The following is a 22,045-nucleotide window of genomic DNA, read 5'->3' on the forward strand; positions in this document are numbered from 1 at the left end:
CAAGGCCAGCCACTAGAAACGCTTACATATCTTCATCCTGATCAAATATGAAGTTTAAATTACAAGAAAATATCATTAAATTTGCCACAGAGGGACACTATAAGACTAACTATCAATGCTTTTTCAGCATAGTGATACATCTAAGCTACAGACCCTGATGGCAATTAACTTCTAATCAATGCATGTCATCTTAACCTGGCAGTGAAATGGTTGCATGTTACAGCAGGCTCACTTTCATTGTGCTTTTTTCTCCAACCAAATTACTGTTACAGCAGATGAGCAGGGCAGACTTGTAGGAAAATATAGGAACATGAAGCACAAATAAGAAATGTCAGCGTTCAGCTAGAGACAGAAACAATCAGAAGGTTCCAGAATGATGTGAAGAAGAAGAAGGGGAAGTACAATTTAGAAAAGACAATAAGACAGAAAGAAAAGTTGAGATGAGAGTTAAACACATATAGGAGCTCATGTTGCACACATAAATCAATAATAATATGAATAGATTGTGATTATATGCCTTTTAAATCTTACTACCATGATTTCAGTCAAAATGTTTTTGTGTCGATAATTATGTTGACAGTATACAGCCTCATCTATATGTGTGTATTAATAACTGTCTACTGAAAACAGAAAGCTATGGAAGCAAAATAAGGACCAAAAAAATGATAAATGTGTTAAGCAACTGAATAACTAATTATGAAAGTTATCCACGACTGAACACTTCCAGTTGAAATTGAAGTATGAATTTATAGCATTTAGAAATGTTACTTACAAATCTATACGTCTGCATTTATGTGATTTGAAATTTATATATTTTGGATTTCAAAAACTTCATTTCAAGGTTTTAAGGGTTCACAAACTCAAATCACTCAAATTAAAAAAATAAAACAAATGTAAAATAAGTAAAAGTTTGCTGTAAATTGGGTGAGTTTATTACAGACACCACTGCTGTCCAATCAGTTTACTCTCAGTCACATGATCCAAGAAAGAAAAGTCCAGATGAGGGTCAGAGACCTCGGACACTGGAACTCTGAATGAGTGAAGCCGAAAGAGTTTTTGAAATTGCACCATTTGGAACATCTGCCAAACCACACCAATTCAGATGGATGGATTTTAAAGTAAAATAATTCAATGCTACAGATTTCAATATTAAGTATTCAGTCGTTGTTAAATTTAGATATGCAACAATTGGTTGATTAAGCGAAAAGAAAAGTAAATCTACATTTAAAAGAAAGTAAATCTGAAACTATTTTGAAAGTTGATCAAAATTATAATAAGTTTATAATAAGTTTATAATACGTTTACAGGCAAAAATGTCAAATATTCTATGACAGTAAATAAAATATATATTAAAGTTTAGAATGTTGGTTGGACAAAACAGGCATATTGAAGACATGGCCAGTGAAACATTTAGTAAAACATTTTAATAAACATGTTCTTAATATATTGACTAAATGAATAATCAAGAAAATAATCTGTGGATTATTCTAATGAGAATTATATTTGCAGCCATAATTAAATTTCACAACTGGGAGTAAAATTATGGGATAAAGAACTATATATATATATGTTTGTATATGTGTGTGTTTGCAAACTCGGGGTGTAAATTAAAATGAATTCAAGTGAACATCTAATTAACCAAGATTCAGTCTGACCCTGATTGATAATGGGTTTGAAATCCTGCATCAGCATTAATCTAGCCCCGCTGCTGCTGGGATGACATGTGACAAATGAGCTCCAGTCGACATGGACATTCAGCTAGCAGGACAGATAGCTACCTTGATTGAGATAAGTCAGACTCTCCTCCTGCTGCTTCACAGCCGGCGAGGTGGCTGCACACAGAATGTACTGGAACGGGCTCCTCTTGGCCCCGTGTTCAGCCATGAGCCTGGCTTCTTCGTTTCTCAAGAAAGGTGCCAAGGCCTCTCTGAAAGAGAGCAGAAGGAATGAGGAGGGGGGCGATGAAGGTGACTGTCCTTTCTCTCTTTTATCTTATCATTTAATTATAGGAACAAAGGTGCAAAAGGTTGATGTTACAAAATACAACGTTACTTATCCAGCTCAATTCACTTAAAGTGTACGATTGAAAAAGAGAAAACAGTAGTTCTTACGATCTATATTTGTTGTCTAAATGTGGATTTTGAAAGCAATGCTCCTTTAAATTAACCATTGAAATGCATTTGAAAATTCTGATTTCACACGGCAGTTAAATGTGAATAGTAAAAATACTCAAATGAGGCAGAATTACTGCAAATGTGCACATTTAAAAAATGAACTTTAAGCCACGTGAGCACTTCTCTCCATATATTCTTGTGCAAGTAAACGTTGCTGCTTTGACGGACACTTTGATTTAACCTGTTGTACACAGAACGTTCCCCCAGTTGCACGAGAGCGAAATGAACAAGTTGAAGCATGGCTTGTGCTTTACCTAATGTAACTAGCAGAGTGCTGGTGGTAGGACTCAGGCTGGGAATGGCAGAACAGCATATTTTCCAGTGCGATGTCTTCTTGTATCCCAGGACCACGAGGGGGGGAGGACGTGGAGACGGCCGGTGCTAGCTTTGGCCTGCTGGCTTCCTCAGATCTCAGCTCAGAGAGGTTTTGCAGGCAAACCTCGTCGTCTGCCTCTTATATTGGCCCGGTGATGTCATCAGGACTCCCACTTTTTTTTTTGTTTAGCATACCTCGGATGACCTTTGAGAGGCGGAGAGCTCAGGCACACCTCCCACCACCAATGCTTCGCCGGGTTGATGCATTAATAGCAGCTTTCACCTCAACGCTTGTTGACACTACCAACAGTGTGGCCCTAAAACTCACTCAGGGTAATGATATTTGGAGGTGCAGTTTGAATAAAATGGAAAAGAAACACCCCTCAGCTTTTGGGGAATAAAGAAGGGCTTGGGCCTTGAGATGAATGAAAGTAAAGGTAACTATCTCCTGTGATTACAGGTCTGAGAACAGCCGTGGAAGAGCACTGTGATACTTGTGATGTTTGTAAAAAGGGTATGACTGACGGCTAAGTGAAACACAGTTTGATCCCGTCATGCTTGTTTCGTTTGAATACAAACCCCTGCAGCTGCTTTCTGGTCTCTTCTGAGCTCCTCGGACGTCCCAGAGATTAGGCGCAGGTCATGTGACAGTCTGCTCAGGTTAATGTTTAAATGCAGAGCAGCTAAGCACACCTCAGCGTTCGGACGCGTGTGCTCGTAAGTGGATAGATAACTGGCAACGAGCTTCGACCTGCAGACCTGCCAGCTTTGACCGACTTGTTGGCCGGTTTCAAACCTGGGATCAATAACCAAAAGACATTCAGATCAGTTCTTAGTCTGTTTATTTCTAGAGCAAACAATTTCTTTACATTGTTGCAAACCTATCACAGGTAGAAGTCAATAGCAACAACAAAAACCCTTCTGTACAGTTTATCATGAGGACAAAATAAAATAAAATATATAAATACAGGTATGAATATTACATGAGACAAAGGAAGGACAGGGTACTGTAGAACATGCATAGTGTTTGCAAGGAGAACCATGTGGTGTGTTAGGACCAGCAGTGTGGTGAACTTTATTATTACTATGCTGATTAATGCTGCGGAACTGTTGAGAACGGTCAGGTAGAGTGCAGACAGGCATATTACAGGGCTGTGTGTTGCCGGAAATCATTTTCAGTACCAATGCTTAAAAAGCTAATCATAACACGTAATAAGTCTGTACATTCATTTACTTAAATAACCACAATTGGCCCACTCTCAGTGGATTCCCTGAATGAAAACACCACTCAACTAAAACAGTCCCGACTGTCCCCAAGTGACATCAGGACTACTTGTATTTCTTTAATATCATCTCAATATTTAAAGGCATAACGAGTCTGGTCCCTTCCTGTACAATGATGAACCAAATCATATCCAGTAACAACAACTCTGATCAGATGGGTGAAGGTTTCCAGTCAGGGATCTATGGACTCGGATCTCTCCGCAAACTAGCAAACTAGCATCAACTTAAAGAGAGAGCTGGTTGTAAGCTTCTCCATACCTCAAACTTAACACTGAAATAAAAGAATCACAGCCGGGCCCAGATGGAGGGTTTCTGGATACTTAAATAAGCCAAACACATTTTGGTTATAGGAGTGTGGCCAATGGGACTTCCTCCTCTACTGAACCATTAAATCAGAGATGAGTACTCTGATGATGTCACAAGTGCACTTTAACAGCCTGGGCCCTTCAAAACAGCAGGTTGGCATGTGCTGCAGGTTACATGCAAGCTATTTTTGCTACCGTGCATAAAAAGTGAGATAGTCAACCCGTTCTCTTCTCTCTCTCTCTTTTTACTGACAGTAAGTTTGCGAAGCAGTGATCAAAACGCATATGTACAAAACACCTTTTCTTTGTGGATTTCACGGGTGACGTGACGGGGAACTGAAGGAGACGCTTAATACTGTGTTTGCATCATCACAGGTCAAGAACACTGCCGGGTCCGTCCTCCTGCAGATTGACACTGACATTTGTCGGAGAGTTACAGTGCTGAACGTCCCGCTCACTCTCCGAGGTCCCAGTCAACTAGAATGATGTGTTGAAGTGAACAAGGCCTGGTAATGTCTCCGATTGCTCGTCTCTCTCTCGACTCCAACCTGGGAAAACATCTGCCGCTATTTACAAAGGACTTGCTCTTCAAACAGAGCCACTCCACTGAGCAGCAGCCACAGAGATTCACAGGAGAGTTGCCACAGACCGGCGACCGACAGCTTTTCTAACTTAATGCAGAATGTTCTGTAAGAAAATACAGGCAACACAAACGTCTGCCGATTGTGTTTTTCAGGACAAATGAATCAGCATTCACACAAACGTTCATCTTCTGAACCTCAAAATAAAGTTCTGCACGAAATTTGAAGGATTGTCAATTCTGTAGCTGAAAGGTTTTGGCAACTTGTCGAGTGTAACAAGGTTTTTGTTGAAGGGGGTTGTTGAGCCACTTTTATACAAATTAGCATAAAAACTACAATGGATGGATAGGCCACGATCATGATCAATAAACTTAAAATATCAACTAAAATGATTTCTTTCTGTGACATTGCTCCCTTACATATTTCTTTCTTTTTTTTCTTACAATATTTGGTTTTCATGCTCCCCAAACCAGAAATGATCCCACAACATATGAGCTAATCACCATCACTGGGCCAGCCAAATGACATTTCATCCCAAACTGCAGTCGATCCTGCAGAAACGTCTCCACTCTGATCACCAATATTTCTCAATCTACCAAATGTGAGGGCTCAAGGAGAAACGGGCTTCCATACACAGAAGGCGGTGTGGAGGTTGTGGGAACCGTGGAGGAAGAGAAAGTGCTTTTCCTACATCCAAAAACTCCAAATGTGTCGATTCCCTCCCCACCAGTCCAAACCCAAACCACTGTTACATTCAAAAAGTTCCTAGAGCAAAGGTAGGGGGAGGGGCAACTACATGACAAATAGGTTGCTGACAGGATCTCCTCCAAACGGGAGAGAAGCGCAGTGGAGCTCGAGCTAGCAGGAGGAGGAGGAGGAGGGGAGGAGCTCGGAGACAGAGCAGTCTGAAAGAAGCCCCGGAGATCTTCCAGCGTCGTCCATCCACAGGGTCTCCAAATGAAACCTCCCTCCATTAACTGTGAGAGGAGACGTCCGAGGAACTGCTGCTGTTGCTGTTGGTCGTCTGGGCTCGCTTGATGTACAGGTTCAGTAACTTCATCTGCAAAGCAGCAAAGACAACAGACAACAGTCATCATTCATGTTGAGGAGAATGCCATGTGACTTCCCTTTCAGGCCTTAAAGGAGGACGTTTTGTGTCAAACGGTGACAGCAACTTTTGAAATTGTTCCAGTATTGATGGAGAACGCTGCAGCCAGCAGCCGCTAAAACAAATGCTAAGTAAACACTCAGAGCAACTCCTCACCATCAATGTACGTTTACTAAAACGTATCTTTGTTCCCCTTGAGCATTACTGGCTAGATTGACCTTTTCAGAACAGTTGAAATTAAACAGGAAACAGATACTTCTTTGGTTAAAATGGAGACTTGTGATGAGGGTCTGCAAGTAGACATGCTGCTTCTAAGTGTCTCAAGACTGTTTGGACATACATTACATACTGGCATGTTATTTCTATTTTAAATTAATTACATCCATTGTGGTATCTCACCTTTCTTATTTCATCTGTTCAATTAGCTGGAACTGCTGCAGCAATGATCCACATGCTTTCTACTGCACTTGCTCATGAAAGGCTCATCATGGATGTGTTCACACCTCGCATTAACAACACAGGTGGACAGCTCTAAGTAGTTTAGTTTAGTCTGTTAACTGGATCCCCATTAGCTGACGCCTTAGCGGACAATAATCTTCCTGGGGTCCACAGAAAGGACAAAACGTAAAACATACAAAATGTGCAAAACATGACGTGAAACAAACAGTAGAGGTGTACAGGTGTGAATGCACCAAGAACTCATCAGGAGGTGGTCTGGTCCACATCTGCTTAGCGGGTGGGATCGTGACTGTGTCCTAAGCCACGCTGAAGGACCGCCTACCAAGCTGATGTCCTCTGGGTAAGTATGTACTCATTGTCAGCCAGCGGCCTCGTATTAACAGAATCTGAGCTCAGAGAGAAATAGTACGAGTCTGCCAAACATCTTGGATGATGTTGGTGGCTTGGAACACGCCAAAGAATAGACCCAGTCTGTATTGTTTTCATTTCTTCTTCTTCTAATGATTTCCAGCAGACTAGGCACGGGAAGTGCATTGCTGCCTCCCGCCGGTTAATATCTACGAACAGAACAAAGGATCTTGATTTTGGTATCTGAAGGGTTCAGGTTTCTGGTTTGTAGTCCGAGTAGTATTAACTAATCACATTGGAGCTTGTTAGTTGAATGCTGGTAAACAGTGAAGAGCGCTGGAGTGCAGTCTGGAAACCCACCAGCTGTCGTCTGACAATGATCGGGCTTTCTATTGCTTTAAAGTGAGCTCGTAAACTGGTTATTTGTGAAACTATTCGGTCGCGGACGTCGTCTCTAAACTCCAACTCCAGTTTTGGATCTCAAGTTGCTAATTGGACTGAAGGAAGTTGTGTCCCAGATATCTGCGAGTTTCACCAGAAGTATAGAACCTTTCCCCCCCGAAGGCTTCTCTGTCGTCGATGGTAAACAGACTTGAACTTGTATCGTGGTCTTTGCAAACAGAAATGATGTGAAACCTTTCCATAGGCTAGAAAACACAGGACCATGTCTTATGAAAGGAAAGAAGATATCATCGTGATATCAGACATCTTTTGCCAAAATCATGAGGACATCATCTCTTTATTACACTACATGCTTTCAAACACACAAAACTCTTTGTCCTTCATCATTCAATCAAAACAAATGCTTCATGTGATATTGGCACCATTGTTTTGGTACATTTGAGAGGACTTGGCCCGGCCTATGTTCAGATGGATAGAAGTACATTCCACTCAATATGAATTTGCCTTTACATCCTACCTGGACCTCAAAGACTCCACTGCGAAGTAGCTACAACGTGAGAATGTGACGGTGCTTACTCAGTCGATACTGTATGTATCAGGCTTCTTTCAGATAACCAGCTGTGCAACAGGTCAAAGGGGAGGATCCCTCCATTCAGGTGAACCTGACCCTCAGGCCTTAACCCTTACATAACCCAAGGACACATGCTGTAGTGAAAATAGAGCAAATATATATATATATATATACAGTATATAACAGCGCGCTTTATAATTGGAGAACCGGTTGAAACCTGCTGAGAAATAACAACATGGGAAGGTGATAAGGCTCCGCGTCTGTTGAAGAGGTTTTGGTAAACAAAAAGTGTGTGTGTGTGTTTGTGTGAGATCGTGGACATGCAAAGAAATCCACAGTCATTACCTTGCTGCCCGTGAGCAGTGCCAGGTGGGGCTTGAGATCCTCACCAATCACAGAGTAGATAGCCACCAAACAGAACACGCTGGCCTTGCGAACGCTGCTCTCTGTGTTGTCATAGCCCTGCAGAGAAACCAGACAGCATCAGGCAGCACACACACACGTGCGCACACACACACACACACACACGAGGGCTCAGCAGGAACGTGGGAGGAGTCGCAGAAGAGTGCAGAGTACACGCAAACATTTCCAGGGACAAATAAGGCAAATAATTCTCAGTGTCCAAATATGAACATTGTCCAAATAAGCCCTTTTGGAGCTGACAAGGATGTTTGTGCTCGGCCTGTCCACAGAGAACTCTTGTGTTATTTAACCCATATGAATTAGGACAAGCATTTAACACTGTGGTCTAGCAAATAATGATTATTTAATTTCAGTTTCCTTAAAAGCGTGTTTGCTTGTTTGTGAGTGTCCAGTCTGAAAAAACAAGCAGTTAAAGGAATTAAATCTAATCTAAACCATAAAAGTGTGCAAATATAACAATCCAAATGTACATTTCTGTGAAAACTCCTGCTGTGTAATGTTTCAGCCACAGACCTGTAGGAGTCCTGGGATGATGTCAGGCAGCAGCTGCAGTAAGGAGTCCTTGGCGATGCGTTCAATGACTTTGGTTTGCATCTTGATGGCAGCCAGGTTGATGGGGTAGTCGGCTGTCTGCACAATAGGACACAGCACCTTGATGCACTGCTCAGGGTGGATGGAGCCGGCCAGGGTGGACGCCGCCTCCTCGGCCGCACGCACCACCTAAAGAACACATCAACACGTGCATGTTAAGATCAATGACATAATGTGGGAAAAAACAATGATCAGTTTATCAACTTGAATCAGTTTAAGTGCACCAACTGGTGCCTTAAAGGGATGAACAAGAGGGCATCTTCCATCAGATGTTTCCTTGTTCAAGGCTTTTACAGGACTTAAATATCTAAAGCAAATTCTCTGCTAGAAAATACGACAGCGTATTAGGAGCATTGAAGGTAAAAAAATGTAATATATTAAGACTAAAGTCGTAATTTTACGAGTTTTTTTCTCTCAAATGTATGACTTTACTCTCCAAAATGATGAGGGCTTTCTGAGATTATCCTAATAATTGCTTTTACTTTTTACCTACAATGGCCCTTTAAAAATCATAAAAGGAAAATAATATATAGAGAATATGTAAAGTTATCTGCACCCATAATTATAGACAATAACACACACATATTCATCACACCAGCAGAAAACCCGAAAGCTTGCTCTGGAAGTCCTCAAGCAAAGAACCATTTAGTATTTGTTACCAGCATTTGGTCTGTGTTTAGCCACGGTCTGTACCCGCTGACCGTCCTGGTAGGACCATTGTTGGCTTATCCTGAGTAAATCCAAGGTTTCTCCTTGGTGTTCCTGAGTTCATGATCACAGGTAGTAATAAACTGGATTTATCGAGATGTCACGAGGTCACAGGATCCGAAAATCCATCTTTTAGGCTTCAAGTAATGAGTTTGTGTTCAGTAAGCCAGAGCACGGACCAATCAGCTTCCTGTGAGGAGCTATTGGCAGCTAAGGGCGTGGCTTAGGTGTGTGTGTGTGTGAGACGACACGGAGCGGCGACTGATCAAAGAGGTTAGCATAGATGCTGCAATAGCATCAACTCTATAAGAACTGGGGAGTATTTCTTCATTAAAAAAGAACATCCACACTCCAAACTCCATCTACTGTCGGTAACACACTGACTATGGAGAAGTACCGCATACAACCCCACTTCAACAAAATTCAAAGCACCAAAGATGGATCAAATGATGTGTGTTTACTGAGAAAAGGTTCACATGTGGTGGTGGAGAGTTTTCACCAATAGATAAAGTATCTCAGCAGTTGGTGGAGACCAAAACAGATTTAAATAGGAGAGTCCATCAGACACAAACATGACTCCAAATAAATGTGTCTGCTGGATGTATGAATAGGCAACAGTTTGCTTACACGTGATATGCATAATATATGAATGAGTTTCCCCCAAGTGAAACAGAAAAACACAATGATTGCACTGTAATGTGGTGTATTTTCCCATTTGTATGTGCCGTGTACCTCCTTGTGGGAGTCTTTGTGGGCCTCCAGGGTCTTCATGATGGTTAGCTCAGCATAGTTTTTGAAGCGGGCCGGCTGGTTCCTCAGAATCTCTTTCAGCAGACGCAGGGCCAGGGCTCGGATGGTGTGCTGGGGGACACAGTGACATGGGCAATCAGTTCAAAGGAGAAATACCCTTGTTACATATCCACACATGCATACGACATCAGAGTGTGATTCCCACCTGTACCTGTTAAGCTCAGAGGGAATCAATATCCTCCACACACAAACATTCACACTATTCAGTTGTATGATAACCAGCAAACCTCTCTAGCAGCACACACACTCAGACACTCAGAGCCATGAAACAACGTACATCTTTATCACCCAGCGTCTCCAGCAGGAGGAGGAGGATGGTTTTGAAGTGTTCATCCCACACAGCCAGGCTGTCCTCCCGTGTGATCTTCAGCAGCTCCACCAGGGCGCCTTTACGCTCCTCGGAACGCTCGTTGTGATTGGACAGTTCCTTAAGCAGGTCGGCTACCAGGTCCGAGTGGTCGTGACTGATTGCTTGCCAGGACAGGATGAGAGTGATAAGTTACATATCAAATTGTACATGGAAAATACAGCTACTCACATCTTGCACGAGCACCAAAAAATAAAATAAAAAAAAATCTTAGAGTAATCCATCATTCATTTGATCATGCATCAGTCTTTAATCCTATCAAGACTAGGAGAAGAAACTCAGTTTGACCGGTTTCCAATGCAAATAAATGAACTCGTAAAGGAATCTCTCATCATTTCAAAATGGATTGTACAAACGAATATATTTTAAGAAACTGAAAACAAGGTTGTGCATTGTGTGTGAGGGATGCACGGCAGAGTTAACAGTGTGCAATGAAGGCCTACAGTCACGGCATCATGGGACTTCAACGTTACAGTTTAGAAATGAATTTGGCTGCTGTTTAGAATAGATTTTGACGTTGAATAAAAGTTTGCATGTACAGTGAAAGGATGGTCGTGCAACCTAATTCTAATATGTGATGTTCTTCATTTTATTGTGACCATGGTTGTCCATGTTGGGACAAAATGACTGCACTGACATGTCCCACATGTTCGTGTGATGGGGCTGTTATCATGTATTGTTACTAGATATTCAACTGTTGAGAACATGTTATTCATTATTGCCATACTCTGGAACTCTGAAGAAGAATAAACCACCCAAACATTCACTTCATCACAGAGAATGCCACAGCCATTACTAAAAGCCTCAAGCTCGGCACTGGCAGCAGGACAGGTTGCACTCAGTGAACACAGGTTAGAGTTAGAAAGAAGTTAGAAGACCACGAAAAAAACGGTGATGGGAGTGGAGAGAGCTGATTAGATAATGCAAACACACACAGAGGGTGAATGGAGTGAGGGAGCAGTCAGTAAATCAGTCATCAAGTCTGTCAGTCAGGCGGTGGGAGGCATGTTTACCGGGAGCAAAGACCTTGGGGAGCGTCATCTTGTTTTCGGCACTTTCCTGACGGCGGCCTGGAGAAGAGGGGGTGGAGGAGGGATGAAGGTGGAGGTGGGGAGGTGAGGGACAGAGGGGTGGGGGGAGGTTAGGTGCAGAGCAAAGAATGTGATGACAACCCACAGACCACAGCTCCTCAGTAACCGAGCGAAAAGTCAAAGCTGACTACACATAATTAATGCCACACTTGTGGTTGAGGTCATTTCCTGTGTCAGGTCTCTACATCACTTAACAGCAGCAGCTACGTTGTCAGACATGACACATTACACAATGGGGGGGGGCAGGATGATGAGGGGGGAATCACAGCTGCCGGCTTGTGCTCTTATGATTCCTTTCACAGATGCACCTCGACCCTGTGACAATCTGTTCACCTCTTTGATCAGAGCTATGAAAGACAGCAAAAAAAGGACAGTTTCATCAAAATAAAAATAAAAAAGCTTAAAGGTATAAACAATGAGGCCCTCAGTGGGAAGAATAAACTGTGAGTCATTGAACTAAAGAACAAAACACATGAGTTTGGTATCTGAGCACCTCAGTGGTGCATGGGAGAATGTCATAACACATTTAGTGTTGTTTGTGGAGACATTTTGTATAGTGCAGCTGTTACGAGCCGGGAGTCACGCTTTTTGAGCTCTCCTGACTTTCCTATTTTTTCATTGTCAGCATTTTATGCATTGTTACTTGTGTGCAAACAAACATAAAATAAAGTAAATACAAGAGTTGTGAGAGTAATGTCTTTGATTGTGTTTCAGCACAATTTGTGCATGTTTGAGATGTGAAACGCGTGTAAGTGACACGTCCAATAGTGTTCATGGTACAACACAAGCAGTATTCTGTTCCAATGGGAGAGGGTTGGTTTCGAACCCCGGCCTTTGTGGTCAGGACTCAGCCGTGTTACATGGTGAGTTACCGAGCTCTAAAAGAGTATGTGCTTTATACAATATGTTCAGTACAGTGTGTATGTGTACAACATGTATGTGTATAGCATGTATGTGTATAGCATGTATATGTACAGTATGTATATGTACAGTTAAGCAAATTTAAGCAAAGTTATATTTGTCCACCCCCCGCTTTTCTTTGCTGATCAGAAAAATGATGCGATCCATGACTCAAAAACCGCGGTACGATCCGAACAGTGACTTTTGTGATCCGTTGCACCCCTATTATTTACAATATGTATATGTACAGGATGTATATGCAAAGTACAGTATGTATGTATACAGTTTGTATATTCACAGTACTGTATGTATCAGTGGCGGGCCGTCCGGGCCTGCAAAGCCTTCTCTGCTGGCCTAAACAGAATCACAAAGTAATAGCTATTTTATAATTTAATATTTTTTCTTAAATACATTTCATTTTTTCTTATATGTATTATAATTTATAAAAATATTTTTCCCATTATCTTATTTTCTCATTGCACAGCTACTGTGCTCCTCAGTTGCTCTGCTTCCAGTGCAGCTTGTTTTAAGTAGAGCTTTTATCCAATCAGATTTCACCTCTGTGTCTCTAGTAAGAAGAGAGGCCCCAGGCCTGCAGACTCACCCAGTGCTGCTATGTGCAGTTTAAGTTGAATGGGGACGATATTGTTGATTCAACCAATCAGATCTTTAGTTTGAGATTCATGGCCCACCAGAGAGGTTTGCAGGCCTAGTTACGTCAGCATTACTGCAGCTTGATGCCTCTCTCCCGCAAGGTGCAGAGTGTGCTGTGATTGGTCAGTGGGCGGGCACGTGACTATGTGCCCGCGAAACATGTTTGCTAGCAGCAGAGCTTTGGTTGTAGCAGACAGAGTTCAAGTGGAAATATTTGAAAGACATTTTACCTAGCTTTGTTTTTTTAATATGAAATGGCGGAAGGAGGAGAAACGGATTTAGTGGCGGAGTTACTGGGAACGCTTTTCTCAAGAAGGACATTTCTGAACAAACTGGACAGTAAGAAACGACCCCACAGCTAGCAGCCCTGACCCAGCCAGGAAAAGGATTGGTGTGCACATGTTATGGCTGTGAATGTGTTTCATTTTAACTGAGCATGGGTACTTTTGGAGAGACTCGAGTGGATCTACAACTCAACGACCACGTTCGCAGGGAATTCAGCTCCACAACCGCGGCCCGCCCTTCGCCGGTCCACGGCCGAAGACGACCACCGGCGGTGGAAGACCGACTACCATGGCGAAATATAACTGGGGAGGCTCGACTGGCGTCAATGAATCAAGAAGGACTTCTTACTGGAACTGATGTACTGAGATTAAACTCTTTGTCAACAAAGAAAGGAGGATAGACTGCATTTGGTAAGTGAACTTCGTTTGTTTAGCTCTATTGTTCACTTGTCTATCGTGGCGTTTTTATGAATAATATTTGAATGGGGGGTGCTGCTGATCGCAAGAGGAGCGGCTGTTGCCGGACCCTCGTCGGCGGGGGCGGGGTGGGGGTGGGGGGTGCTTACGGGAGAGCGGTGCTTGCAGGAGAGCGACTGCTGCATCAGGCTGACTAATTTGCTCGCGGAGTTTTGCAGTAGCTCGCGCGGTTCACTGTGCATACGTGGTGACCCGTGTGTTAGAAAAGAATGGCATGCGATCTACCGGCACTGCCTCCGCGATCGCGATCGACGTATTGGGCACCCCTGATTTGGACTGTATTGTCCGGTAATGACGCAGCGTCCCGTCATGCTCGTATTCATGTATCTGCACTCTGCATTTCGTGTTTTGTATGCTAGGTGTTGAACTTCATGTAACATTTTATTTCATTTGTCAAATGTTGCAGTGTTATGTGAATATGCGGCTTTTACACGAAACAAATAATAACCCGTAGCTGTGACGTCATAATGAGGTTATTAGAAGTGTAGAACAGCACTGAAGGCCCAGGTATAAAATCCACGGCCCGCCACTGGTATGTATACAGTACAGTATGCATATGTACACTATCTTATGTACAGTATGTATGTATATATATACACAGTACAGTATGTATATGTACAGTATGTATGTGTACAGTACAGTATGTATATGTACAGTACAGTATATGTGTACAGTATATGTGCCTTGTGATGTATGATGTCTGCCTGCTGTGATAAGCCCCTCCCCTGGTGTAACAAAGAACATCTCAGCTTCATGATCTCATGAACTCACAGTCTCTGAACTGCTCCACGTCGTCATCAAACACGGCCTCCTTCAGGGCGGTCTTGTCGTATGTGCAGATGGTTTCTCCGTAGCCATAAGGAGCGAACTCCCGGCCCCGCGGCCCAGAGAAGGAGCGGGGCGATGGCGTGTTGAGTAGGGAGGTCTTGTTGTCCAAGGCGGTGCGGCCCCCTTCCACCGTGTCTAGACCGAGGCGGGCGTCAGAGCCAGGAGAGGACGCTACACCCTCTTTTCCTGCCTGTGAGGGTATGTGGGACAATAATAGGATTCTGATCATTGTTTTTCCCTGGGAGCACCTGCAGCTTTTGAAATCATTTAGTTTGCCATTACATCACGGGGGCTCTACGCTACAGAAGCTCAGTTCAGCACTGGATCTGAAGAGACCCGTCCTGCAGCAGCCGACCTCCGAGAACCGTCTCTGCCTCTCTCATACCTGCTTCCTGCTATCCTCACTTGAAACTCATCGTTTTGTCTTACAGTAGTAACTGCAGCAAAGATTGTGAGGCTTCAGCAAGCTCGTTGAAGTGGGTTTCATCCAAAGTTGCAGTATTATTAGTAGAAAATTCCCTCTTTGTGTTTCCACCAGTGGCGGGCCGTCAGGGCCTGCAAAGCCTTCTCTGCTGGCCTAAACAGAATCACAAAGTTATAGCTATTTTATAATTTAATATTTTTTCTTAAATACATTTAATTTGTTCTTATATGTATTATAATTTATAAAAATATTTTCTTATTATCTCATTGCACAGCTACTGTGCTCCTCAGTTGCTCTGCTTCAAGTGCAGCTTGTTTTAAGTAGAGCTTTTATCCAATCAGATTTCACCTCTGTGTCTCTAGGTAAGAAGAGAGGCCTGAGGCCTGCAGACTCACCCAGTGCAGCCATGTGCAGGTTAAATTGAATGGGGACAATATTGTTGATTGACATAGTCTTCAACCAATCAGATCTTTACTTTGAGATTCATGGACGCACCAGAGCAGTTTGCAGGCCTAGTTACGTCAGCATTACTGCAGCTCAGAGTCCAGATGCCTCTCTGCCTCAAGGTGCAGAGTGTGCTGTGATTGGTCAGTGGGCGGGCACGTGACTATGTGCCCGCAAAACATAATGCTTGCTAGCAGAGCTTTGGTTGTAGCAGACAGAGTTCAAGTGGAAATATATGAAAGACATTTTACCTAGCTTTGTTTTTTTAACATCAAATGGCGGAAGGAGGAGAAACGGATTTAGTGGCAGAGTCACTGGGAACGCTTTTCTCAAGAAGGACATTTCTGAACAAACTGGACATAGTAAGAAATGACCCCACAGCTAGCAGCCCTGACCAGCCAGGAAAAGGATTTGTAGGCAGCCTCGGAGAAGCATTGCACATGTTATGGCTGTGAATGTGTTTCATTTTAACTGAGCGTCGGTACTTTTGGAGAGACTCGAGTGGATCTACAACTCAACGACCACGTTCGCAGGGAAACAGCTCCACAACCGCGGCCCGCCCTTCACCGGTCCACGGCCGAAGACGACCACCGAACAGCGGCGGAACTGGGGAGGCTCGACTGGCATCAATGAATGGAGAAGGACTTCTTACTGGAACTGATGTACTGGGATTAAACTCTTTGTCAACAAAGAAAGGAGGCTAGACAGCATTTGGTAAGTGAACTTCGTTTGTTTATCTCTACTGTTCACTTGTCTATTGTGGCGTTTTTATGAATAATATTTGAATGGCTCGTGCTCGTGTGGTGGAATGCGTGGATCCGCTGCAGGTCTGCTGGATTGATTTGTTGCTTTGTTGTCATATGAATATATGCGACTGCTCTTGTGAGATTGTCATTGTGTTACATTGATTTGGACTGTATTGTCCGTTAATGACGCAGCGTCCCGTCATGCTCGTATTCATGTATCTGCACATTTTATTTCATTTGTCAAATGTTGCAGTGTTATGTGAATATGCGGCTTTTACACGAAACAAATAATAACCCGTAGCTGTGACGTCATAATGAGGTTATTAGAAGTGGAGAACAGCACTGAAGGCCCAGGTATAAAATCCACGGCCCGCCACTGGTTTCCACCAATGGTGATTCCTCATTTAGCTGTGGTGGAAGGATAGTGACGGAAAGAGGATTTCTTTTTTATTAATAAGACATTTTGGAAGATACTAGTCTTCATTTTGTCAGCTATGTTTTTTATCTAATCTTAGTCCTTTGTCAAATGTCCTTGTTAGTATTTATAATATTTAGTTACCACATCCTTTTTTTAGTCTAGTTTCAGTTGAATAAAAGCTCTTGGCAATTTAGTCTTATCTTAGTTAAAGATTAGTTTTAGTCAATGAACCTACTGTTGTCATTGTTAACTAAACTTTAGCGAGTCCTCCTTGTGTGCTGTCCTGATAGGGCAGGAAACAGAACTGGAAGGTGGAATACAGGAAAAGGAAATGCTGAGAGAATCTGGGAATCCGGGTTTTTTTCTATTTTTGTAGCTACATTTTAGTCTTGATGAAGTCACAGTTAGTGTTTAATGATGTCGGTGCCATCTCGTCATCGTCTTGTCTTAGTCATAAAAGTGCTTGACGAACATATTTAATCATAGTTTTTGTGAATGAAATGAACAGATGCACACCATATTTTGATCAGCTCACACGGAAAAGGCCTCATGTTAGCCTCAGATAAACTTTGGAATACACCTTTGGACTGCACTGTGGAACGTGTGTGGACTGGGAATGCAATATAGAAGGGATCTCTTAAAGCTGAGTATGAACAGCAGAAATGATCACAGATAAGTTGAGACATTTGCTTCATTTTTTTTGCAAATCCAAAATGTAGTCTTGACCTGGAAGCCTGTGTAAAATTACGCATTTAATATTAATTATTACATTTTAAATGACATTTAATCAAGTTTACGCGTTTTATGCAAACTGCAACAGACTGATTTCAACATGTTGGATAAAAGCAGAGAAAGGTCATTTTTCAGGCAGGAATATTGGGGGAATGCGGCTGTGAAAACTCTCTGACTTACGGCATCGTCCCTCTTGCCCTCCTGTCTGATAGGCTCGTTCAGGTCCTCCTGGCTCCGGTAGCTGAAGCTCTGGATGGCCTCGGTGACGCCGCGCAGTGAGCTGTAGATCTCCTCCGAGTTCATGTTCTCGGTGTCGTACTCCATCATGCTACTGGACACGCAAACACAGAAAGGAATACACACAGGATTTATATGAAATGCATATCTAAAGAAGATGCACAAGCATGCAGTTGTTTTGCCACCATGCACAGTGCTTTAGCGCTGCTTTGGACTTAGAAACTGATTAGTCTTTAGAAAGGGAAAGGTCAGGTGTTAATAAACCTTTGTTTTATTGTCCATTAGTGTGCACACCACAGCATTAACCACATCTTAGAAGCAATGTGAAATTACATTTTTATTTGATTAGAAAATATATACAGTATGTAAGAAAACAGATTCGCTCAACTGTCACTGTTTGACAAATGAAATATGGATAAGGAAAAGGATCAGGGTTCCTTGCGGTAATAATCGCCCTTGTTTCGCAGCCCGCCTTGTTACCTGGGTGAATACGCTCTGCGGAGGACCCTTAGGGAGGGGGCAGCAGGGGTGGAGTGGGGCGGAGGAGGAGGAGGAGGGGCAGGGGGATGCTTTGAGAGTCCGTCGACACCCCAACCCCATAACCGACTGTTGCCCCAGCGCAGCCGGGAGGGAAGGATGGACAGACAGGAGGGAGGGAGAAAGTGGAGGGAGAAAGTGGAGCGAGGCAGACGGAAATCAAGAATGGGTAGAAATGACAAGACCAGACAAGAGAAGGGTGGAGGAGAAAGATAAAAAATAAGTGTGCAGGAAGAGAAGAGACAAAAAAAACTAGTCTGAGTTTTGAGGTTAAATGAAAGTGTTAATTTAAAAGGAAAGAACTGGAAAGTAGCAGAATCCCACAAAGTCAGCTTCACATAAATGAAAAAAGTCTCTTAATCATGAGTGAGGGGCCATTTTCCACATGTTTAGGCCAGAACATGAAGTTTACTTCAGGTTCAACCAAGGTAATTACTACCAGGATATTCAGTAGCTGCATCATCTGTGTTTATGGGTTTCTGCTTGCAGGTTAAAAGACTGTACAGTGCCTCAGGTGAATGAGCTGCTCAGTCAGAGAGAATAAGAGAAGTATTGTAGGGAACCGTTACTATCGGTCACATTGCACTTTTATATTAATAGCCCTATATAGGTAAACATCAAAGAGCCTGGTTGTCTAAGGCAATTCAAAGTTTATCAGCAGCCAAGTAGATAAGAGGAGTTTTACAAGTTGTATTTGATCCGTGGGGGGAAGGAGAAAGTTCTAACCTCTCTGAGAAACTCACACAGTATCATGCTCCTACCAACCCACCTGTTAGTTCAACCACAAATGACAGATCAGGACAGCAGCAGCATCTGCATGTTTAGCCATGCAAAGTCATGCATTAGGACCATAGACTGAAAATAAAGATGGACGACATGACAGCTCCCCCAAAAGGGAAGCCAAGACATCTCTATCACCCCCCTTGTGGCTGGCCGCACTTTAGCTAATAAATCCTGCCCTCTCCCTGTTAGCGGATGGGACATGGGCCAAACTAAAAAGTTGTCAAATACATTTTCCCATAGGAGGAACATCACTTTTGGTTGTGATCAGTTATTTGATGCTGTAAAAAGGGGGTGTGACATCATGATTGACAGCTGGTCCACTTGGTGAGTGAAGTAGTTGACACAGAGCCGGAGGCTCGGGAAGTAGAGTAGGAACGTGGAGAGGAGATGTAACTATAACTTTCCATAACCAGGATTGTCTGTATCAAACGTAGATATAAAGATCTGTATATACAGTCTATGTTTCATATTGTCCCTGAGCGTGTCGCTAGCTAGCTTAGCAACATTTCCACTGACTTGGTAAGCTTAGTAAGGTGTGTGTGATCATATCCACACGCAGATGACGTTTCTGCAACATGAATCATGAGTCAGTGTAATAGAACGTGCGTACATTTTATCATAAATGTATAAATAAAAGATATTATGGGTAGTTGTTTTATTTTTCTAGCCAAACGGCTAACGTAGCGCTAACGTCAGTTCAGTACAGCAGAACTGAGGTAGAGGCTCACACTAGCAAGCTGTGGCCGGACTCGGCTCGTGATTGACCCTGGCGGTGTATGGGTGGGACCTCCATCACCACTGCGCAGACTCCAAATGACGTCAACACCGCAAGACGGCAGTACCAGAATTCAGGATGTTTTGGGTTTTGCACAGTGGGAGGAAGTGGAAAGGCGTGTCCATCTTTATATAGAGTCTATGATTAGGACGGGAGGTGTGTTGTAGATAATAGTTAATAACAGATGGGTGATTGGCTACCTTGGAGACAGTCCTCCGTGGGAACAGTTTGTCGGAGAGGTGAGGGGGCTGGTTCTGCTGGGGGCGTGGCGTGGCGGCGTCCGGCCAATGGTGTTGCTAGGAGACCCCTGGAAGACAAGGAAACCATGATGAAATCTGAATGTGGCAAACCTGCTGTCTGATGGTTCTACTGATCCACGTGCACCTAGCATGGTGTTTACTACTGTTTGGTCATTGGTACACAAGTACATCAGTACTTGTACCACATCCTCTGAGCGGGGCTTCTGTGTGGAATGCCATCAAATACTCCAGCGTTTCGTTTGACTTACCACACCGCTGCTGGTGTTGCTGGAGTTCTTCAGGTGGTTGTGCAGCAGTTTGGTGGCTCCGTCCTGGAAGGTTTTGGGGAGAGCTCCCAGCAGCATGGTGAACTCCGGGGTGTTGAGCTCAAACAAAGAGATCAGTACCACCTGGGCCGCCTGGAGGCAGTGGAACACAACGGGTTAGGATAGACGCAGCAGCTTCGCTAGTTCAGATGGTTTCTTTGGTTCCACAAGTAGCTTGACCATTTGTTTGGTTTAATGGAGCCGGAGCAACATTTTAAAATTATTTTATAAAAGGACAGTTAGTAGAGGTTGTGACTGAATTATACATTTTGTAATATTTGACAATTTTCCGGATGCAGCCGTAAAGACCAATGTGAGGCAAAGGCTGACGTTAATAAAGGTACAAAACAATTATGAAACCATGGAAACCAACTTTCCATCTCCTCAGTGCAGACTCACATATGCATTATCCTGTGGAAAGAAAGGGTTAAAAGGTGAGAGTTTAAAGCTGCATTCAGTGGAAAGCTAACGAGGAATGCAACTACTCAGAGATAAGTTACTACATCAATGTTGCAACATGCAAGTGAGTACAGATCAAACTTGAAGGGGGCTGTCGAAAATACTGGTTTGCATTTGTTGCTGGGGAACTTTAACGCTACAAAAGGTGGTACGGTTCATCAGAAGACAGAAACATCTAAATGTTTAACTCTTTTAAACATTTAGACATTTCAGGGACAACACTCACATTGTTGTCACCATGGCTACAGTACCTTCCTAACCCTTAGCTGTTTAAGCTGGTTTTGTATTTCTTACATCTATATTTGCAGGTTGATGGCAGTCACCAAGTTGTGATGATTATGAGACAAAATCTGAGATTATAAAAACATCTCACATCTCAGCGTGATGTGTGTCCTGGCATGACTCCAAAAAGAATGTGTTAAAAGATGGATTGAGTAACAATCTGATCTCAACATCTTATTATTAGTCGTCACATTTCTATTACTACCCATACCATTACTGGTCTTATTGTCATTACTATTCTATTATATCCACTGCTGCGGTTATTATTGGTAGATGTAATGTTTCCATCATTATTCTGCTCACTACTCTCATTATATGAATCATTTATGTCATATACATTGAATGTGCTGTAACTCTGTTATGTTGTTCATTCTGGACACATGACATCTATCACACTTCTGTCCATCCTGATAGAGGATCCTCCTTTGTTGCTCTCTCTCAGGTCTCTCCCCCTTTTCTCCCCGTTAAAGGGTTTTTGGGGGACTTCTTCCTGTTCTGATGTGAGGGTCCTGGGACAGAGGATGTCGTATGTGTACAGATTGTAAAACCCTCTGAGGGCAATACAAAATGAAATGAATTGAACTGAATCAGGCTAGCAAACTCAAGTGGGATGAAACCTGTGACACTATACACTGTCTATATTTCATAAATATTTTTAGAAGTGGTTCTCTGCATTTATGCCAAGGCCAAACCCTCAGCACTTGTACTACAGTAATGAACTCAATTCTCAGTTGTTTGTTTGAGAGGAATGTACGACGGCTTATTAGGGCTGTGTAGTTGAAAAATAGTAATTACAGAGTTGAGGGGTAATATTCAGAGAAAAAGCACCAAGATTAGAGTAAATTTGCCACTTTGATCTCAAAGAATATACGTTTTGTCTTGTAAATTGAAGACTCTAATCTTGGAAATGATTAGTTTATTCCTTGAAATATTAGCCCCCACCACTGGCTTTGTAACCATTCT

The 22,045-nt window shown here is 42.8% G+C and overlaps 2 protein-coding genes across 5 annotated transcripts in view; both read right to left on the reverse strand.

Annotated features, from left to right (window-relative positions):
- tfcp2l1 (transcription factor CP2-like 1) overlaps nucleotides 1-2,487 on the reverse strand; it is a gene marked incomplete at its 5' end in the record, with an annotated part of 18,439 nt that extends 15,952 nt beyond the window's left edge. Inside the window, 2 exons of the mRNA XM_079169970.1 lie at nucleotides 1,779-1,927; nucleotides 2,429-2,487. Of these exons, the coding sequence (XP_079026096.1) occupies nucleotides 1,779-1,927; nucleotides 2,429-2,487 (208 nt within the window). The remainder of the gene's footprint in view (nucleotides 1-1,778; nucleotides 1,928-2,428) is intronic.
- An 843-nt stretch (nucleotides 2,488-3,330) lies between these two features.
- The window catches only part of clasp1a (cytoplasmic linker associated protein 1a), an 82,959-nt gene continuing 64,244 nt past the window's right edge, over nucleotides 3,331-22,045 (reverse strand). For 2 of the 4 annotated variants that reach the window (XM_079169969.1, XM_079169967.1), the window contains 10 exons: nucleotides 20,285-20,434; nucleotides 19,977-20,083; nucleotides 17,625-17,772; nucleotides 14,624-14,870; nucleotides 11,460-11,516; nucleotides 10,357-10,550; nucleotides 10,002-10,130; nucleotides 8,484-8,690; nucleotides 7,893-8,009; nucleotides 3,331-5,719 (listed from right to left, as the gene is read on the reverse strand). In XM_079169969.1, the coding sequence (XP_079026095.1) occupies nucleotides 5,633-5,719; nucleotides 7,893-8,009; nucleotides 8,484-8,690; nucleotides 10,002-10,130; nucleotides 10,357-10,550; nucleotides 11,460-11,516; nucleotides 14,624-14,870; nucleotides 17,625-17,772; nucleotides 19,977-20,083; nucleotides 20,285-20,434 (1,443 nt within the window). In that variant the 3' untranslated portion in view covers nucleotides 3,331-5,632. Of the gene's footprint in view, nucleotides 5,720-7,892; nucleotides 8,010-8,483; nucleotides 8,691-10,001; nucleotides 10,131-10,356; nucleotides 10,551-11,459; nucleotides 11,517-14,623; nucleotides 14,871-17,624; nucleotides 17,776-19,976; nucleotides 20,084-20,284; nucleotides 20,435-22,045 lie in introns of all 4 variants that reach the window. The other 2 variants (XM_079169968.1, XM_079169966.1) reach the window with 1 other exon arrangement.

The sequence above is a fragment of the Pholis gunnellus genome (genome assembly GCF_910591455.1).
Source record: "Pholis gunnellus genome assembly, chromosome: 12".
NCBI lineage: Eukaryota > Metazoa > Chordata > Actinopteri > Perciformes > Pholidae > Pholis > Pholis gunnellus.